Raw genomic sequence first — 16,220 nt, 5'->3', positions numbered from 1 at the left:
ATGATGATAGTGGTATACGCCCAGAAGAGAAGTAGGAAATGAAAAGAAAAACCATACCAGCCGGCCGGGAATATAAAGAAGAAAAGAGAACCAGAAACAGAAAAAAGAATAGAAAAAAAAGTATAGAAAGAAGAAATAATACTTTGCAGATTATCATCTGTTCTTTTTTTTCCCCACTGTGCAAGGAAGATGAAGATGATGGACGCATTCCATTTCATTATGGCCAGCAATTCGTGTATGCTTGTCTTGAAAAAGTCATGTTCAGAGAGCGAAGTGAGGGTTGATAACTCATAACAATCATCCAGGAGATCCGACAATGGTTCGGTGACATACTGTACACAGTAGATTATTTCCAGGCAAGGTCTAAAGGTCCACCTTTGGAGGCGTCCAGTCAAGCTGCGGGGGTCTCTCGTGCGAGACGTAGATCTGGGCAGTTTTGGACTTTTCTAGCTTTTTCTGTTCTTTGGACGTGGTACGGCTAAGTAAGCCTCGTAGTGTCGAAGATGTCGCGGCATATGCGCTTCGCGAGCCGGTACTGGTGGAGAGCGTGCTGGAGCTTTGAGCGCTGCGGACGCTGCTCGCTTTCTTGCTGCCAGCGCGGGGGAGGGTCGATATGGGGAGTGCAAGTCGACCAGAAGAGGTGGAGGGCGGGGCGCACTCGGAATAAAAGGCCGATGAGGAGGGTTCTTGATGTGAGTACCCCTCGGATAGAGAGAAAGGCGCAGTCTGAGGGCGAAGGCCAACACCAACAGGAGAGCGAGGTTGGTCGATATCCAGACCTTGGAACATCTCTAGCACGCTATTGTCGTATTGCGGATGGTTATCTTCGGCCACGATACTTAGCTGAGGCTGATGAAGTTTCTCAGAACCGCTATGGATCTCTCTTTCTGATACAGTGACTTCAAGCTTGAGATTGTCCAACATCGTAGTGAGGCTTTTCGCAGTCGTCGGGCGGCTGTCACTCGTAGTGTCGTCATGGTCATGCGTGCCGTCTTGGAAATTGTCATGTACGCCCTCTGCAATATGGTAGTTGCGGTACAGATAGCGGCGCAAACGAGCCACTTCGGCGTCCCACTTTTGGTTCAACGATTTCATGACCACTTCCACATTATGGTCTGCGTAAGGCGATGACGACGATGACAACGATGATGGTGATGATGATGATTGAAACGAGGAGGATGGAGCGGGCGCCAATGCGGCAGAGCTTGATGTTGCACTGCGAGAATGCATAGATGCCGATGGGACTTTGCTGAGTTTGTTTCCGTGTCCCACGCTTATGGCCGCGTGAAAAGACCGACGGAAGGAGTTGGCAGTTGAATGCTGGGACTGGTGCGCATCGCGATTGACGCTCTCAATCTCCCGGCGAACCTTTTCAAGCGATTGGACTCGATCTCGGTCCATACAGGACAGGCTGAGGAGTGAACGATTACGTTGCAGGCCATTGACAAGCACGGTGAAGGACTGCAGGTTGATATCGTTGTTCTCGCAGTATACCTCACGGAGACATGTGTTGTCCTCCAGAACAGACGCTAGTGTGTTTGCCCCCTGCAAGCCAAGCTTCTGATGCTCGATCCGCAACACTTTGAGGGATTTGTTCTTCTTTAGGCCGGTCAGCGCCAGGTTGAGTCCTATTCCAAACCGAGCCACATCCAAGTGTGCACTTTCACCGCTGATGTCAAGATCTTCCAGTGTTTTGTTTTCTTCAAACATCAGCTGCAAGGATTTGCAAGTCTCGGGTCCCGCATCGTATGGAAGAGACGCCTTGGAGATATCCAGATATCGCAGGGTCCGGTTCACTCTCAGAGCTTCCACCAGTTCCCGGAAATGTTCCTCCTTTTTGAAATCGATCATCCGCATGGACAGAGAGGCAGGCGTCTTGTTCTGGGCAATGGCCTCGAATAGAGGTGAGCAGCCAGAGTCAAGGCGGTTTTCATTCACATATAAATGAAGTTGCCGCGCGCATCCCACTTCATGCGCCATGGCATAGAGAAACGTCGCCACATCCTCGCCGGTGAGACCGCACTGGTTCAACCGGACCATACGGAGGCCGCGGGAGTTATTGCTGGCGAGATAGGTCGCCAGGGCGTCAACGGTGTTTCGATTCACTGCCGTGTGACTCAGGGAAAGCTCTTGTAAACGCCAGTTAAATAAAGTTTCGGCGGTGATCAGCGGCTCAGGGCCGGATGTCCTTGAGATGCGCGACAAATCTAGAGTCGTGATGTGCCCAAAATATCCAATGTGCTGTTGCAGCACGTCCGGGCTCAAGCGCCCCTGCACCCCTGATATGTTTATCGATTCCAGGGTGGACTCCTGCGCGGCCATGGTCGATAGGAATAGATCAAGATCATGCACTGACAGTCCACAGTTTCCAACCTCGACAGCTCGGAAGTGACTGCCTCTCTGCGATGCGGCATCTACCATATAATCCAGATCCGTGTCTCCAAGCTTAATTCCGTTAAGAACGACCCAGTCTACACTGGTGAGTTCCCGTCGACAGACCGGAAAGATCGCCTCAGGAATCCCACACCCCGGATCACGACTCCCGCCGTTTAAAGTGGGTGTTCGGGAAAGGCAGTAGGAGAAGTCCAACCGTCTCAGCCATTTGCTTTTCAGGGCCAAGGCTCGTATTTCCTGCGACAAGATGCTGAGGTTTTCCTGTCCTGGAATGGAAATGCGGGACTCGGCGCGGCTGAGATTTGCGTCAATATCCGATCCGTAGCTGTCGTGCAGGCCTTCGAGAGCATCTAGATTTACTCTACTAAACGAGATTCCCCGGAAAGACTCATTGTACCGCAGTGAACGAAAGACTGCAATCAATTCCAAGGCGGTGTATCGTTGTCGTCTCTTGGATGCCGGCGGCAGAAGTTTGAAGCAGGGTGCATCTTCGCACTGCATATCGATGGTGTAACGTATGTTGGATGTGTCGATTTCATAGCTCGCAGAATAGGCGACTAGAGTCCGGTCAAAGCAGCCGTAATCTTCATCGAGCTCTACCGGAAGGAAGTTGTTCTCGTTGTCCAACCCGCGAGGAACAATGAAATCGTACGGTTGTCGAATCCACAAGGGACGGAGATACTCGGTATGTTGTCGTAACCAAAATGCAACCTCTGCCGAATGGACCGATGCAATGAAGATAGAAAATGGCTTGCGAAGTGGAAGTCTTTTTTTGAGATTTGAGAGCAATCGTCAACGCCCGTACGCAAGATGTATTTTTGAAACAATTTGACTGACAAAAGACTTACCGGAACGTAAGATGGAGGCTGTCATCGCCCCATTCCATTGATAGACTCGTCAAAGTCATCAAGCCAAATGAGGTTCCCATCTCTAGATCATTCAATGACGCGATCGACGCGCGATTAGCAACCTTTTGCATAGGCAGGAGATGAACTTTATGCATCCCCACTGCCAGATAGAAGCCCGTTGGGGAGAGCTTGGTCAAATCGTCAGACGAGGAACGAGCCATAGACTTGCTGGAAGCCATCTGGATCACACGGAACATGCGGAATGTATCTGGATCGTAGTCTCTCTCGTACTCAAGCATACGGGCGACATACTCGACGGACCTTGGGTCAAAGGGCAGCGGATCTACCGAGCGCGCCATCTCGGCTGCAGAGCGGATTCCGACCATCCAGAGGTTCAAGTCCTGCAGATCTGACGTCTGCATCTGGATCAAGGCAGCCTTTTGCATGCGCTCATCCAAATAAGCCACCTCCACCGTGGACGAGAGGCGGCCATCGTCAAGCATGTAGACGGCAATGATACTGTTCAGAGGGATACCGGAGAGCGAATCGCTGTAGGCCGAGAGTTGTGGATCGTGCGAGGAGACGACAGAGGCGATTGACTGGCGGCTTCCCGGCTGGTTACGGCCGTACGACGCAGCGATGAAGGGGAAAGTTTCGGCGGCCTTGCTGTAGTTCTTGAATCTCACGAGATGGGTATCTGTGAGAACGAGATACTGGCTCTTCTTCCTCCACATGCCTCCGGTTGTCTGAACCTCCCCGTAGTGCAGAATGAAGGAGCCGATCCCCGCGCGGTGGTCATCATCATCGCCGGACGAACCTCTGGAGCGGCCGAGCGACTTCTCGTCGTCTTCCAACGAATGTAGCGATCGAAAAGAGCCAAACATCGACCCCCGTTTCTTCTGGACTGATTTCCGGCGCGGGCGGGTGCCAATGCCATCGGGAACAGCGAAAGAACCCGAGGCCAGAGACGGCGATGAAATCGCGTCGTTGACGGCGGCGGAAGAGGTGGCAGCAGAGGTGGCAGAGGAGGAAGTCGCGCCGGTGACTGCGGGGTTGCTGTTGGGGGCAGATGACTGATGATGAGGCGGCGCTGCTCGAACGGGGCTGGGATTGCGACTGCCAAAGAAGCCCGAGTTGCGGCGGCCCTTCTTCTTCAGCACTTGGTAGTCATCCGAAGGGGAGCGGCTGTGGACGGCGGCAGGGTGAACGGCAGGGCGGGCGGGAACGGAGGTCGTCGACGCGCCAAACACGCTCAAGCTTTTTCTGCGCTCTTTCCTGGTGGGCTTTTCGGCCATGACGGTTGGAGCAGAAAGGTTCACAGAAGGCTGTCACACAGAGAGGGCAAGAATCAAAGGAAGGGATAGGTCACATCGACGACCTCGACGTCGGTTCTCATGGATTCCGTCAAGGCGCCATGAGCAAGGATCGAGCAAGAGGCGTTCAATCCTAGTCCCCAAGTACAAACGCCGAGAGACATACGACGACGGCGACGGCGACCGACGACGACAACGACGATGATGATCGATGACCAGCAGTGCGAACGGTTCACCCTATGCTCGACTGGCTGCTAGGAGGTTGGCGCGGGTCGGGCAAAAAGTTGGTCGGAAATAAAGATAGATTCGGGTAGATTAAGAGGGCTGCGGGATGGGGTGATCTGCGGCCAACTGGTTTCGGAAAGGGAGGAATGCACTGCTCGAGGCACCAAGAGGGAACACGAGCGATCAACACACACCACCACCCAAGAAACCAAGCTTGATGTACGCTGTACCTGGGCCAGGAACACAGGGGCGGAGCAAGCGACACGAAAACAGCCCCTGCGGGAAGAGGAGGGAGTGGTTGGGGAGCAACAAACGCGGTGGGCTGCGTGTGGGGGATGATGTCAGAACCAGAACAGACTGGCCAGCGTCTGCAAACGGAGAGAAAAGGGTAACGAGGAAGGGTGCGAAGGGGTAGGGCGAAATTAAACAGCGAGCGTACGTAGGAACGAGCCGGTTGCAGAGACGTTCAGGGCCCGGTTCGGTTTCGCAGGGGAGGCTTGAGATACGAGGGTCTGTCAGTCAGGAGAGTGGAGAGAGGGAAAAAGAAGCAAAGAGAGGAAAGAAGGTAGAGCATCCTCACCACCACAAGCTTACTACTAACTAACTAACTAATTAGTTAGTTACTTGTTTCCAGGGACAGTCAATCACTCCGCGAAGCGAGCAAAAGGACCCTTTTGTTGCCTTGTTTCCTTGATTTGTCCGTACTACGACTGCCTAGTCTCTCACTAAAAAGAGCTAACGAAGCCTGGTCTCCTCCAGCTCCTCTTCATCCGCATCTTCCTGCCAGTCTCCGCTCATCCATGCACCTTACACTGGACCAAACACAATGGAGGATTCCAACCAAGCTTTATCTCTCGATCGATCGGCCTATCCGCGGCGTCGTTGGTGACCACGATTGCCTCCCAAGCGCTGGATTCGCGTACGCAGTCCCTACTCCGTTTGTGTCCCGAGAGAGCCACGCTCTCTCTGTTGTCAACACCCCCCAAGACAAGCCCGGTTTCTAATTTTACTGCTCAGGATGTTTTTTTAAACGGCCGCTTTTAATTCGACCAGAATAAAGGGGCGTAGGGGAAGCAATCGGATGGCCAGCTGCTCAGATCTGCTGCTCTGGATGGATCCTCCTCATTGGCGACCCTAAGCCACGTAACGGATCTCCACTTGTCGCGCATTTGCCGCCAGCTACATCATCTTCCTTAATCCATCTCGAAGAAGCTGACGGCTCCAGTACTACATAAGTAGTAAGTGCTTGTGCTGACTCCTTGGGGGGGGGGATTGCACCAGTGGTGTGTGCATCACGCAAGGAATACAGGACTACGGAGTAGCCTTCAAAGAAATACACTCGTTAGGTGACTAGTTACCTAATAGCTACCTAGGTAACTGGCAATGGAGTCTCCAGTATGGGAGAGTCATTACTGCTTAATACAGAGTACAGCGATTACTGTGTCTCGACCTCAAGCTGTCTCACCTGCGCATTACGGAATATAGGACTGTCGATCTGTAAATCATCCCTCTGTTTAAATTTGCAGTGGCGTACTCCGTAGGTTTCACGGCGTTAGCCGAGCATCTGTCAGGTCAGAGATCAACCAGCAAAAAAAGACGGCGAACAGAAGACACGGGCTTGTGGAAAAGCCGCGTCTTATATATTTGAGCTACCCTCGACCGCAAAAATGTTCGAGTCAGCATGTTTGGAGCGATCGAGTCAGCACAAGGTAAGACTACTCAGTTAATGAGGTAGTTACTCTGTGTGCTGTTGTAAATCCCTGGGACCCCTTACTCCCCTCCCCCTTCCCTGGCTTTTTCCATCTCCACCATGCGATGGGGTTGCTCCGCCCGGCGTCTCTCCGCTCGTTTCACGCGGCGCATGATCTCGATGTATTGGTTGACCCGGTGTTCCGCCCACAAGCACCCGCCCAGGGTCATCGCCGCGATCTGAAGGAACACCTTGAACTGCGGGGTCAGCCCACGGTACACACGCGATGTGGGCGACAGCCATTCCGAGAACCCCTCCAGGGGACGATAGAACAGCCGCGACTGGAGCGAGGCCCGCGATAGAGGCGAGGGCTGCGGAGCGGGGTGTGTCGCAGACGTCGGCGGGGAGGCCGGCTTCGAGAAGACAAACGGATGAGGTAATGAGAGGATCATGTGGGCGAGAATCGAGACGGAGCCGAACTGATGGAGAGAGCAGCTTCATTAGCAGTCCTCAAGTCACTCGTTTTTGGAGCGGTTTCAATGCTCAATCAAACGTTCAAACACACTTTCAATGCACCTGCGAGGAAGCCTGTGACAGCCTCGGTCATCAACTCTGGGGGCGGTTCAATGTCCCCCTTCTGACTCGATGGCGGGGGCATGTTGAAGGAAATGGATGTGGATGTCTGTCTAGTCAATTGAGCGTTCAATAGGAACGATAGTCCAGTGGGAGTACCTGGTAACTAACAGGTAGTTACCAGTTACTCCGTCACGTCAGTATGACACAACTGTGTTGTCTATTAACAGATAAGGTAGGAAGAACAGAAACAGAAGGGAAAAAATGATATACAATTATACACCTGCGTAGATGATGAGGATACCTGAAGTTGAACTCTTGAAGCTTTACCTATACCTAGAATTAAGTAGAGCTACTAATAGCTGGATCATGTTTGATCCGTGCCGACAAATGACAAGCAATAGAATTCAACCCATTTACACTATTAAGTTGGCGAATCCTTGTGGAATTCGTACGGTTTTTTTTTATATAAAAACCCATCAATTGAGACTGCAAAAAAAAATACCTTCAACAATCATGTCGGCCCGCACCGCGACGCTCTCGCGCGTCACCAACGAGACCAAAATCCAAGTCTCCCTCTCGCTGGACGGCGGCGTCCTCCCCGCCTACGAACCCAGCGAGCACTTCCCCCCTCCCTCCGACCCAAAAGCTGCAGAGGCCGAAAGGCACGGCATCGTGCCCTCGGCCGAGGCCAAGCATGCGACCCAGTTCACCGCCACGCAGCAGATCACCATCAATACGGGAATCGGGTTTCTCGACCACATGTTGCATGCGCTGGCGAAGCATGCGGGGTGGAGTTTGGCCATCCGCGCCAAGGGAGATTTATACAGTAACCCCCCTAGACTTATTGATCTTTTACCTTTTATCTCTTACCTTTGATCTTTCATACTAACGTTTTTTTTTCTTCAGTTGACGACCATCATACAACAGAAGATACCTTCCTAGCCCTCGGCAGCGCATTCTCAGACGCACTCGGCAAGCGCGCCTCGATCGCCCGGTTCGGCCGCGGCGACGCCCCCCTCGACGAAGCCCTCTCATGGGCAGTCATCGACATCTCCAGCCGGCCGTGGGCGGTGATCAACCTGGGCTTCAAGCGGGAGAAGATCGGCGACCTCAGCACAGAGATGATCACGCACGGCCTGCAGAGTTTCGCGCAGGCGGCGGGCGTCACGCTGCATGTGGGCTGCTCGTACGGCGACAACGACCACCACCGTGCGGAGAGTGCGTTCAAGGCCCTTGCTGTTGCGTGTCGGGCGGCGTGTGCGAGGAGGAGCGCCGGAGAAGTCGGCGCGGGGGATATCGTGAGTACGAAGGGAGTTTTATAAAATACTGATAGAAAGAAAATATCATATAATTCAAATAATTTTTCTTCTCTATCTATTGTCGCAAAAGTTCAGGATGCGCTACTGCTCACTCCCAAAACACTGACAGCCCGATCCCAGTACGCCTTCCGCGCATCTGTCACCGTCGTCCCCACACAACTAGAGATATACTCCTCCCAACCCGCCTGCGAGCCTGTAGCCAGCTGAGTCCGCTGCTCCGCCGAGCACTGCGTCGTCAGGAACCATGCCCCAGAGCCGAAATCATAGTTCTCGTCCGCGAGGAGCAGGTTCAGCACCGCCACGGGATCAGACGAGACGCTGCTCAGATTACCTGCCAGCGCGGGGATGCTGGCTGCGTACTTGGAGTTGAATGCCGGTGATTGCATATTGCGTGCTAACAAGTCAATCCCTTTTATAGAAAGGAAAGTAAAAAAAAAAAAAAAAAGAAAGAAAGAAAAACTTACTGCCCTGTCCTGGAACACCAGGGAAATGGTTCTTACTATACTTGAAATCAAGCGTCTCAAAGGCTATCAAGCTGAGGACAGCGGCCTGCTCCGCCGGCGAGGTGACGTTGTACTGTTCAAAGGCGGCGTTGATGTACGGCGCGGCCTGGTCGGCGGTTGCACACTCGCCTGCCGCCGGGGGATTGTCGCAGGTGTTGGAGGTTGGGGCGATGGTCTCCAGCTGGGAGGCAGTAATGCTGGCTGCTGCCGTCGCAGCCAGAGCGAGGGGCCCGCTGAGCAGGAGGGCAGTTACGGAGAAGTGCATTTCGGGGGTTTAAAGATGGAGATGGAGATGGAGATGGAGAGAGGAGAGAGGATAGATGAGAGAGGAGAGAGGATAGATGAGAGAGGAGAGAGGATAGATGAGAGTAGATAGAGAATAAGTGTAAACAGAAAGTTGTTCCAGAAGAAAAGAGAAGTTGCAGAGTGGGTAGTATTTACTGATTGCATAGCTCCCTGGTGGCAGGGCAGTTGGATGGAATGTAAGAACTATCATTCTTGTCCCACCCATGCGTGCACTTTATTTGGAGTAGATGGATACGTTTGAAGGCTTTTGATTCATGCAAGCAAGTTGCTCACAACTACTTTAAAGTATAAGGCATGACCTCAATTGCATAAGTTCGACTCAATTTCTTGGTTGAAGACTAGGTTGGTTGCACATTAAATAGCTACTGCTGCATTGACCTATAGCTACTCGAACAGTCTATAAGTCTAATATTATACTGACAAGAAAGGATTGAGGCGTAGATAACAAGATCAGAAGATGGAGCACTGCCCAGCGCTGGATCACGCATGCAAAGTAGGGGGGCGCCATGTTGTCAAAAAAGAACATGTACAAGCAAAGGGCTGTAGCTCTATAAAGCCAAGTTGGGAGGTCCTGGACCCGGAGAAAAGAAAAATTCCACTTATGTGCGCCAAACGCTGCAAGAGGTAGACAGCAAGATGAAAGTATACAAGGGGGGGAAACGCTGAATGAAGATACGACCGTACATTGAGTCACCGAGGATATGTCGGGTCACGAAGATGTGTTCGGTCACAAGGGATGCGTTTAATCACGTCGGCTGTAAAGTTCGTAGGAGGCTTCGTTGATAGGGCCGACTTCCTCGTCCTTCTTGAAGCTGACGCGACGAAGCAGTGTTGGCATGACGAATCGCGACCTGCGGCTTGGCGACGAGGGAGACATGAACGAAGGGAGCTTAGAGTATCGGTAGCGATACTTGGATCCCAAGAGTAGGAGTCGGCCATAAGCCCACCAGAGACAAATTCCCACTAGCCCGCCAAGGATGAAGCCGAGGACGGTTAGGAACACCCAGTGTTGACCCATCTAAATCTGTTAGCCTGGCTGTTCCGATAAACAAACAAAACATCCCACCACTTACCCAGAAAATCAACCTGGCATCACTGCCGTGCCAGCTGTTACCCACATGGTGGGTGAAGAAACTCCACGAATGCTTGTTGTACTCTTCCTGCATCAGAATGCGCACCCGTCCGGCTTCGTTGGGTCCATCCTGCATGTACTCCTTCCAGATAACAGAGAGAAAGAGAGGCCCCGTCGAGTACATGACCGTGATGTACGGGAGAAGCCAGCTGCGGTCATATGATTGCAGCACCTCGATCACTCGGAGGAAGAAGGGATGTTGCGGGACAGAGCCCATGGCGTCGTTGGAGATACCGGTGGGGACGGTTCGGCGAACCCATGCAGGATAAGCCAGTAAAGGATCTAAACGACGGTTGCAGCCCTGCATTTCCAGTCAGATCAGAAAAAAAACACTTTTTTTCTTTTATGAGATGAAAGGATTCAAAAAAAAGTCGTACATCGTCAAGATCAATGTAGGTTCCTCCATAATGCGCCAAAACAAAGTAACGAATGGAATCCGCGCGCTGAATCGGATACTTGTAATTATCAAATGTCTCGAGGAACCAAGGATATTCCGCGGCAATGAACTCGCGCGATTTCTCGTTCGTCCATAGCTATCAAAGGCAAGAATATTAACATGGGCTGGATATCGGGTGCGCGAAAGAGGGGAATAAACACCTACAATATATTCGTAGTCAGGGTGCAAGTCAATGCAACTCTGCTGAGCCTCCTGCCACACCTCAGGAATTGACTCGTTCTTGTATGTCTGGTGAATGATCTTGGGGATGATCTGTGGCCTTTGCTCGATCAAGCTCGAATTCGGCGACGGGAGTTCTGAACGGTGGATCGCGTCGGCCGAGGCATCTTCCACAAGAAGCGATAGCAGAGTCGACACGCTGCGAACTAGAAAGGATATTATGACTAGGTTGACAATTAAAAAGATCAATAAGCCGCGTCGCATGGTGAAGCCGTAGTGTTTTGCGGTGCCGCGCAGTCGGAAAGAGCTGAAATGGTACAATTAGAAAAAAAGGGATGAAGAAGAAGATTGAATTGAGATCGAAGAATAAAGATTTCAGCAAGGCTAATTGAGTCGATTCCAAGTCGTAACTTCGTGGTTCAAGTAAAGGAGGTTTGGGACTCGGGAGACCGCGACGGTCAACCCTGGAAGTGTTGCGGCGTAGCACTTGCACGAATAAGAGACCAGATGCATTAAATATTTAAGATTATAGACTGTTGGCGTGCCCTCGAAGAGAGAAGAGAGAAAGGGGGGGAATGCGAGGCTCTAGATACGTCACGGCGTTAGTCGTCAACAAGGAAGGAGTTTCGTAGCGGGTGGAAAGGACAAGGAAGCCAAGGCGCTTTCTCACCGAAGAAAACCCAGGAGGGGGAGAGAGTGGGAGGGTAGATAGATTAGGGTAGGCAATTAACTAACTATTTGATTAGTTTAGGTGGGCGAGGCAGGTAACTTGTAAGAGAGAGAAAGTCTCAGCCCCGTGGCTTCAAAACTAATAATAATAAAGGAACGACACGACAGGGGGGCGACAGCAGGACTAGTGAAAGAATGAGGTGTGGGAGGACGTTAGTGGCGACAGATCATACCGTTAAGGAGAAGGTCTGTGTCAAGAGTCCATGGTTACAGGAAGGGGAGGATTTGGGGGTTGAACTGTGGATTGTTTGGGGAAGTTTAGGTGGGAGCCAAGGCTGAGTCGAGCAGTTTTCTCATTGGGGACCGCTGGGCGTGTAAGGGGCGCAGTGTGATATGGCTTCAAGCTTGTTCGTTGCAGTGGGTCAGCATTACCGAAGAATTGTGAGGTAGTCTTGTCTTATATACAAAATATAGTTGGCTATTATTTAGATAACTGCTAGGTATCTTTTATCATTAATTATCTAATAATCTGTTCTATAGCTAGTAACTATGTAGTATACCTATAAGGTACTCCATACCTCCTAGTAGGATAGGTAAATATTAGGTCTCTAATCTTCTACTAGTGGTATTATTAGTTAATTAGCCTACTATCTCAAGTCAGCAGCTAAGATGCACATCATTAGTACTCCATAAGTTTAACCAGGTACCTATTTTCATGGTTTTATAAGTATCTCTGTGTAGAGTACTCTGTGCATGAATTTTGTTGCCTACTCATGTACTCTGTACCTACCTAGTAGTACCAGACACCCGCTATATGTATGTAGTACTGTATTTTTACAATTGTATCAAAGTCAACTTAGGTATTTAGGTACAGAGTAGATAAAAGAGTAGAGCCGCAGATATAAATTATCTTTAAAAAATGATATTGAATAAATACTCAATTTCTTAAACCATATGTAGTACTCCTTACTCTCAATCGCGAGACTCGAGCATGATACAGTCATATGACACAACAACAACAACAACAACAACAACAAGACGAACATAAGTAAACTATGGCAACGCGTGTAATCCGGAAACGCCGTTGTTGTTGGTGCTGCAGATGGACAGCCACTAGAACACTTACTACATACAACAAGCCATGCGAGGTAGATACCTCTCTAGGTACTTCGTACTTCGTACTTCTTCGTAGCACATAGCCTGTGGTAGTTGACCATACTCCGTACGAGCACAATCCAAAAGGTCCACCGACGTGCCTCGTTAGTAATAATCGTGCATTATTTTATTTTTACTTCGTACTCGTATAAAATACTCGGCAGTTCCGAAAGGGGGCCCGGGAATCTCTCTTGTCGGGGATCGGAGTAAACTTTCTCCGCAACCGAGGCCCAACAAAACCCAGGGTCACCGAGGAGAAAAGGAAGAAGCCCATTCGCCCTCTGGCAAAGTGCTGAATTAAGGAAACGCGTCGTTCCAGGTTTTCCTTTAGAGAGAGAAAAAAAAAGTTACTTTGGCTAAGCCACTTAGTACTATGTTCCACTAAACTTTATGTAGTAGACCTTGGTTATTCCTGCCGTGGACCCTGGGTAACAAGCCCCACGGCGATCGAGGACAGAAAATTCCTGTTCCTCTCTCATTCTGGTCCTGACGGCATACATGGCGGTCGAGATTGGAGAATGCTTGCCATTAGGGATGCGATGGTAATGCTCATGATGACTAGTGATCTATTAACCTCACTTATTCCTTAGGCCTGCAGAGTATATGTAGTTAGTATATACCTAGGTAGATTACTAGAGTTACCAGTTAGTTCCTAAGATAATTACCTAGGTATTCTGTATTAACTACCTAATACTCTGTACTCTGTACCACTCTTAAAACTTAACCTAAGGTACCTAGGTAAAGTCCACACATGGCACCCCACCCGGTACAATGATAGCCAATCATATCTAAAGAAAGGGTATTAGAGCATAAGACCAACTCTCAGCTTACCGCTTTAAGGAAAAGTGTCCCACTTGGCGCCATGGGTATAGTAACCAGGTAGGTACGTAAGATACCTTGGTTACCAAGGTAGGTTGGAGCCTTAAGGTAATGATTTTGATGTTTATTACCATCACCAGAGCTAGAGTATTCAAGTTATATAAGTTATTACAGATGTCTAGTTATCTAATACTATTATATATTATATAGCTGTAATACTTTACATAGTACTTTATGTAGTTGTAGGTTTATATTATCTAGACTATCTCTGTATGTACTACAGTTTCTTTTACAAAGTACCTAGATACCTACTAAATTTATCCCGAATTGACTCTACATCTGCAAGATGAGATCAATTAGGTATACTCTACGTAAGCCAAACTACTGCACCTACTACCCAATAATAACCATCACATCTCGCAACAACCACTAGTTAATCTGTATAATCTATTACTCTAGCAGTAGTTAGTTAATAACTACCAAGCTACCTAGTTGCCTAATTATCTAGTAACTATAACTAGTACCCACCCGCAGGTATGACGCGCAGACAGGCCTAATCGTCATCGTGGGCGCCGCTTCTGTCATGATATGTACATGTAGTAATGTATATAGGCAGGTAGATTACTCCGTGTAGTAACCAGCTAGTTCACCAAGAAGGTACCTCTTCGTCATAGGTAGGATTCCGTACGCGATGCACCGAAACCTGTGATATCATGGAGATCTTGGTATCCCAATATCCCAACTATATCGTGTACGGCTCCGTCAGTTGGCAAGTGGCTTGCTGTCGTGGTTTTTGGTGGCTGTATTATCGGTAAATAGAAGACAGTAGATTTCTGTGCCTTTAGGCTCCAGGATTTCAGAGGATCGGACCGAATACGGGGTACGACGAGAGCTTGCATGCATGCATTGCAATGAAAGTGGGAGAGTTCGCATACTCCACCATCTCTAGTATATCTTAGTTTCAAGATATGTTAGGATGACTTGATTTCTCAATCATAAGATAGAATTATAGATCTAAGTATAAGACCATAACAAGATATATGCTAAACGCCGATTATGCACTACTCCTTTACTGTTACTAGTCGCCCTCCGTTTGATAGCCTTCTGGCGCCATGATATTGAAAGGCCAAGAGAATACGCTTCATCTTTACTAGGGTTTGTTCCTCTAGCTGTCTTCCGTGCAGTTGAGCTGTTGAAAAAAAATCATTTGTCTCACATCGATTGCCTTTAGCCAGGTTTTCCGTACCAGACGGTTCATTGAGGCAAGATGACCATTTTAAAAAGCAGGCCTTCATTCCGAGTCCCAGCGCAGAAAGCGTAGCCCCGCTACATAGTCTCGTTGGTCTAGCGGTAAAGAAATCGAAGGTCCCTTGAAGAACAGAAGCCGAGTTCAAATCTGTGCAGAAATAAAAGGCCAGAATCGAAGGGCGGTTGTTCATCGAACTTCAGGTGCGGCAGCGGCAGCAAACTCTCCATTAACATTGGCAGCGTTCGTCCCATGCGCGCTGCCAGCTTCATCGAACATGCGTCTCCACCATGCGGGCGGATCCAGAGGTCTATGTCCTCCATGGAGAGACGGGTAGACGTCATTGAAGAAATACCAAATATGACCAACCACAATGCCACATATTTCATCCTTGGGAACGACTTTGCGGACGATAATGCTAAATGCCATCAAAACCCACGGAAGGTATGGAGCATTGAAAACTAAGAGGCCCAGGAAGCTGAGGCGGGTGTCCGGGTTCCGGCGACTCCAGACGTAGACCAGGCTGGACGAGAGCGCGGTGCCCAGGAATGGAAGCGACAGGAAAGGAGAAATTACCAAGAGCGACGCCATCGCATAGAAGAGCATCCATGAAAAACGGGCAGGCGAACGGCCTGACGATTCTTCAAGTAGCCGCGAGTATCGCTGCATGAAGAAGACATGAAAGAGTAAATCGAGGTTCAAGGGGCCGAAATACAGAAACGTCGACACCAGACGCCAGTACTACAAAGCCTTGTCAACACTCCCTCCAGACAGTCCAGAAAAAAAGAATATCACGTACCTGTGACTTGGCGTACACTGCTCGAAAGCTGTAGAACAGCTGGTACGGCGTTAGAACATTGCACTGGACAAGCACCGACGTGGCGACAGTCGCAGCAGTCCACCATCGAGTCACAGGTGGCATTTCATAGAACCATTGCTCGAGGGGAAACTGGCCTGCCTGCCCACCATTCCCCCACAGAGCAGCCATCGAGCCGAGCCGGTAGCGTGACGTTGAACCTTTTGGATATCGATATCAAGTGCGTTCGTGCGCAGGGGCGTCGCAGGAAGAAGATCCACACAGTCACAACGAAAAGCGCCTGAAAACAGGTAATAGGTTCACGCAGAAATCATCCAATCCTGCTGGGTCATAGACAGGTAGTCTTGAAGAAGCTTCGTTTCTTGTGCTGGAGCTCCAGGTGGCCTCTTCCGTTATCGTAAGTTGACGTTAGCGGGGACTGGGACAGGCGAACCCGCGGAACTGCTCGCTATCATCACGTGCTCCGCGCGAGACACGACTACACGCGTCGAAAAAATACAGAAGGCTAAGGGAGGTTCAACATAGTTGTAATCGCCCATCTGGTGGGGAAAGGAGAAGTACGTAAGTAGCAGCACTGATTATTGCGTTACCA

General features: G+C 50.0%; 6 protein-coding genes across 6 annotated transcripts; 1 reads left to right on the top strand and 5 right to left on the bottom strand.

The window, feature by feature from the left end:
* Positions 1–363: 363 nt before the first annotated feature.
* Positions 364–4,537, bottom strand: ASPZODRAFT_19093 (hypothetical protein; the record flags this gene model as incomplete). The annotated part of the gene is made up of 2 exons (XM_022727328.1): positions 364–3,160; positions 3,243–4,537. The coding sequence occupies 2 exons, from the start codon at positions 4,535–4,537 to the stop codon at positions 364–366; spliced, it is 4,092 nt and encodes a 1,363-aa protein (XP_022578299.1).
* Positions 4,538–6,271: 1,734 nt separating this feature from the next.
* Positions 6,272–7,356, bottom strand: ASPZODRAFT_135813 (hypothetical protein). Its single transcript, XM_022723911.1, has 2 exons — positions 7,036–7,356; positions 6,272–6,949 (listed from the first exon to the last, which is right to left on the bottom strand). The coding sequence occupies exons 1-2, from the start codon at positions 7,126–7,128 to the stop codon at positions 6,551–6,553; spliced, it is 492 nt and encodes a 163-aa protein (XP_022578298.1). The 5' UTR covers positions 7,129–7,356; the 3' UTR covers positions 6,272–6,550.
* Positions 7,357–7,559: 203 nt separating this feature from the next.
* Positions 7,560–8,368, top strand: ASPZODRAFT_73402 (hypothetical protein; the record flags this gene model as incomplete). The annotated part of the gene is made up of 2 exons (XM_022729886.1): positions 7,560–7,872; positions 7,953–8,368. 2 exons carry the CDS (start codon positions 7,560–7,562, stop codon positions 8,366–8,368), a joined length of 729 nt encoding a protein of 242 aa, XP_022578297.1.
* Positions 8,369–8,436: 68 nt separating this feature from the next.
* On the bottom strand, positions 8,437–9,284 carry ASPZODRAFT_28057 (hypothetical protein; the record flags this gene model as incomplete). Its single annotated transcript, XM_022728111.1, has 2 exons — positions 8,830–9,284; positions 8,437–8,759 (listed from the first exon to the last, which is right to left on the bottom strand). Exons 1-2 carry the CDS (start codon positions 9,131–9,133, stop codon positions 8,437–8,439), a joined length of 627 nt encoding a protein of 208 aa, XP_022578296.1. The 5' UTR covers positions 9,134–9,284.
* A 202-nt stretch (positions 9,285–9,486) lies between these two features.
* Positions 9,487–11,507, bottom strand: ASPZODRAFT_135811 (hypothetical protein). The gene is made up of 4 exons (XM_022723910.1): positions 10,908–11,507; positions 10,684–10,839; positions 10,248–10,607; positions 9,487–10,192 (listed from the first exon to the last, which is right to left on the bottom strand). The coding sequence occupies exons 1-4, from the start codon at positions 11,184–11,186 to the stop codon at positions 9,917–9,919; spliced, it is 1,071 nt and encodes a 356-aa protein (XP_022578295.1). The 5' UTR covers positions 11,187–11,507; the 3' UTR covers positions 9,487–9,916.
* A 3,017-nt stretch (positions 11,508–14,524) lies between these two features.
* Positions 14,525–16,025, bottom strand: ASPZODRAFT_135810 (hypothetical protein). The gene is made up of 2 exons (XM_022723909.1): positions 15,611–16,025; positions 14,525–15,552 (listed from the first exon to the last, which is right to left on the bottom strand). Exons 1-2 carry the CDS (start codon positions 15,797–15,799, stop codon positions 15,001–15,003), a joined length of 741 nt encoding a protein of 246 aa, XP_022578294.1. The 5' UTR covers positions 15,800–16,025; the 3' UTR covers positions 14,525–15,000.
* Between the last annotated feature and the right edge of the window lie 195 nt (positions 16,026–16,220).

The sequence above is a fragment of the Penicilliopsis zonata genome (genome assembly GCF_001890105.1).
Source record: "Penicilliopsis zonata CBS 506.65 unplaced genomic scaffold ASPZOscaffold_17, whole genome shotgun sequence".
NCBI classification, from domain to species: domain Eukaryota; kingdom Fungi; phylum Ascomycota; class Eurotiomycetes; order Eurotiales; family Aspergillaceae; genus Penicilliopsis; species Penicilliopsis zonata.
Note: the sequence above shows the minus strand (reverse complement) of the source record. Positions and strands in the feature narration are given on the sequence as shown.

Coding starts and splice junctions, on each gene's coding strand:
- ASPZODRAFT_135813 (XM_022723911.1), bottom strand. CDS start 7,128: ATGCCCCCGCCATCGAGTCAGAAGGGGGACATTGAACCGCCCCCAGAG. Junction 6,950..7,035: donor TCCTCGCAGGTGCATTGAAA/GTGTGTTTGAAC, acceptor TCTCTCCATCAG/TTCGGCTCCGTCTCGATTCT.
- ASPZODRAFT_135811 (XM_022723910.1), bottom strand. CDS start 11,186: ATGCGACGCGGCTTATTGATCTTTTTAATTGTCAACCTAGTCATAATA. Junction 10,840..10,907: donor ACCCTGACTACGAATATATT/GTAGGTGTTTAT, acceptor TGCCTTTGATAG/CTATGGACGAACGAGAAATC. Junction 10,608..10,683: donor CCTACATTGATCTTGACGAT/GTACGACTTTTT, acceptor CTGGAAATGCAG/GGCTGCAACCGTCGTTTAGA.
- ASPZODRAFT_135810 (XM_022723909.1), bottom strand. CDS start 15,799: ATGGCTGCTCTGTGGGGGAATGGTGGGCAGGCAGGCCAGTTTCCCCTC. Junction 15,553..15,610: donor CAGTGTACGCCAAGTCACAG/GTACGTGATATT, acceptor AAGGCTTTGTAG/TACTGGCGTCTGGTGTCGAC.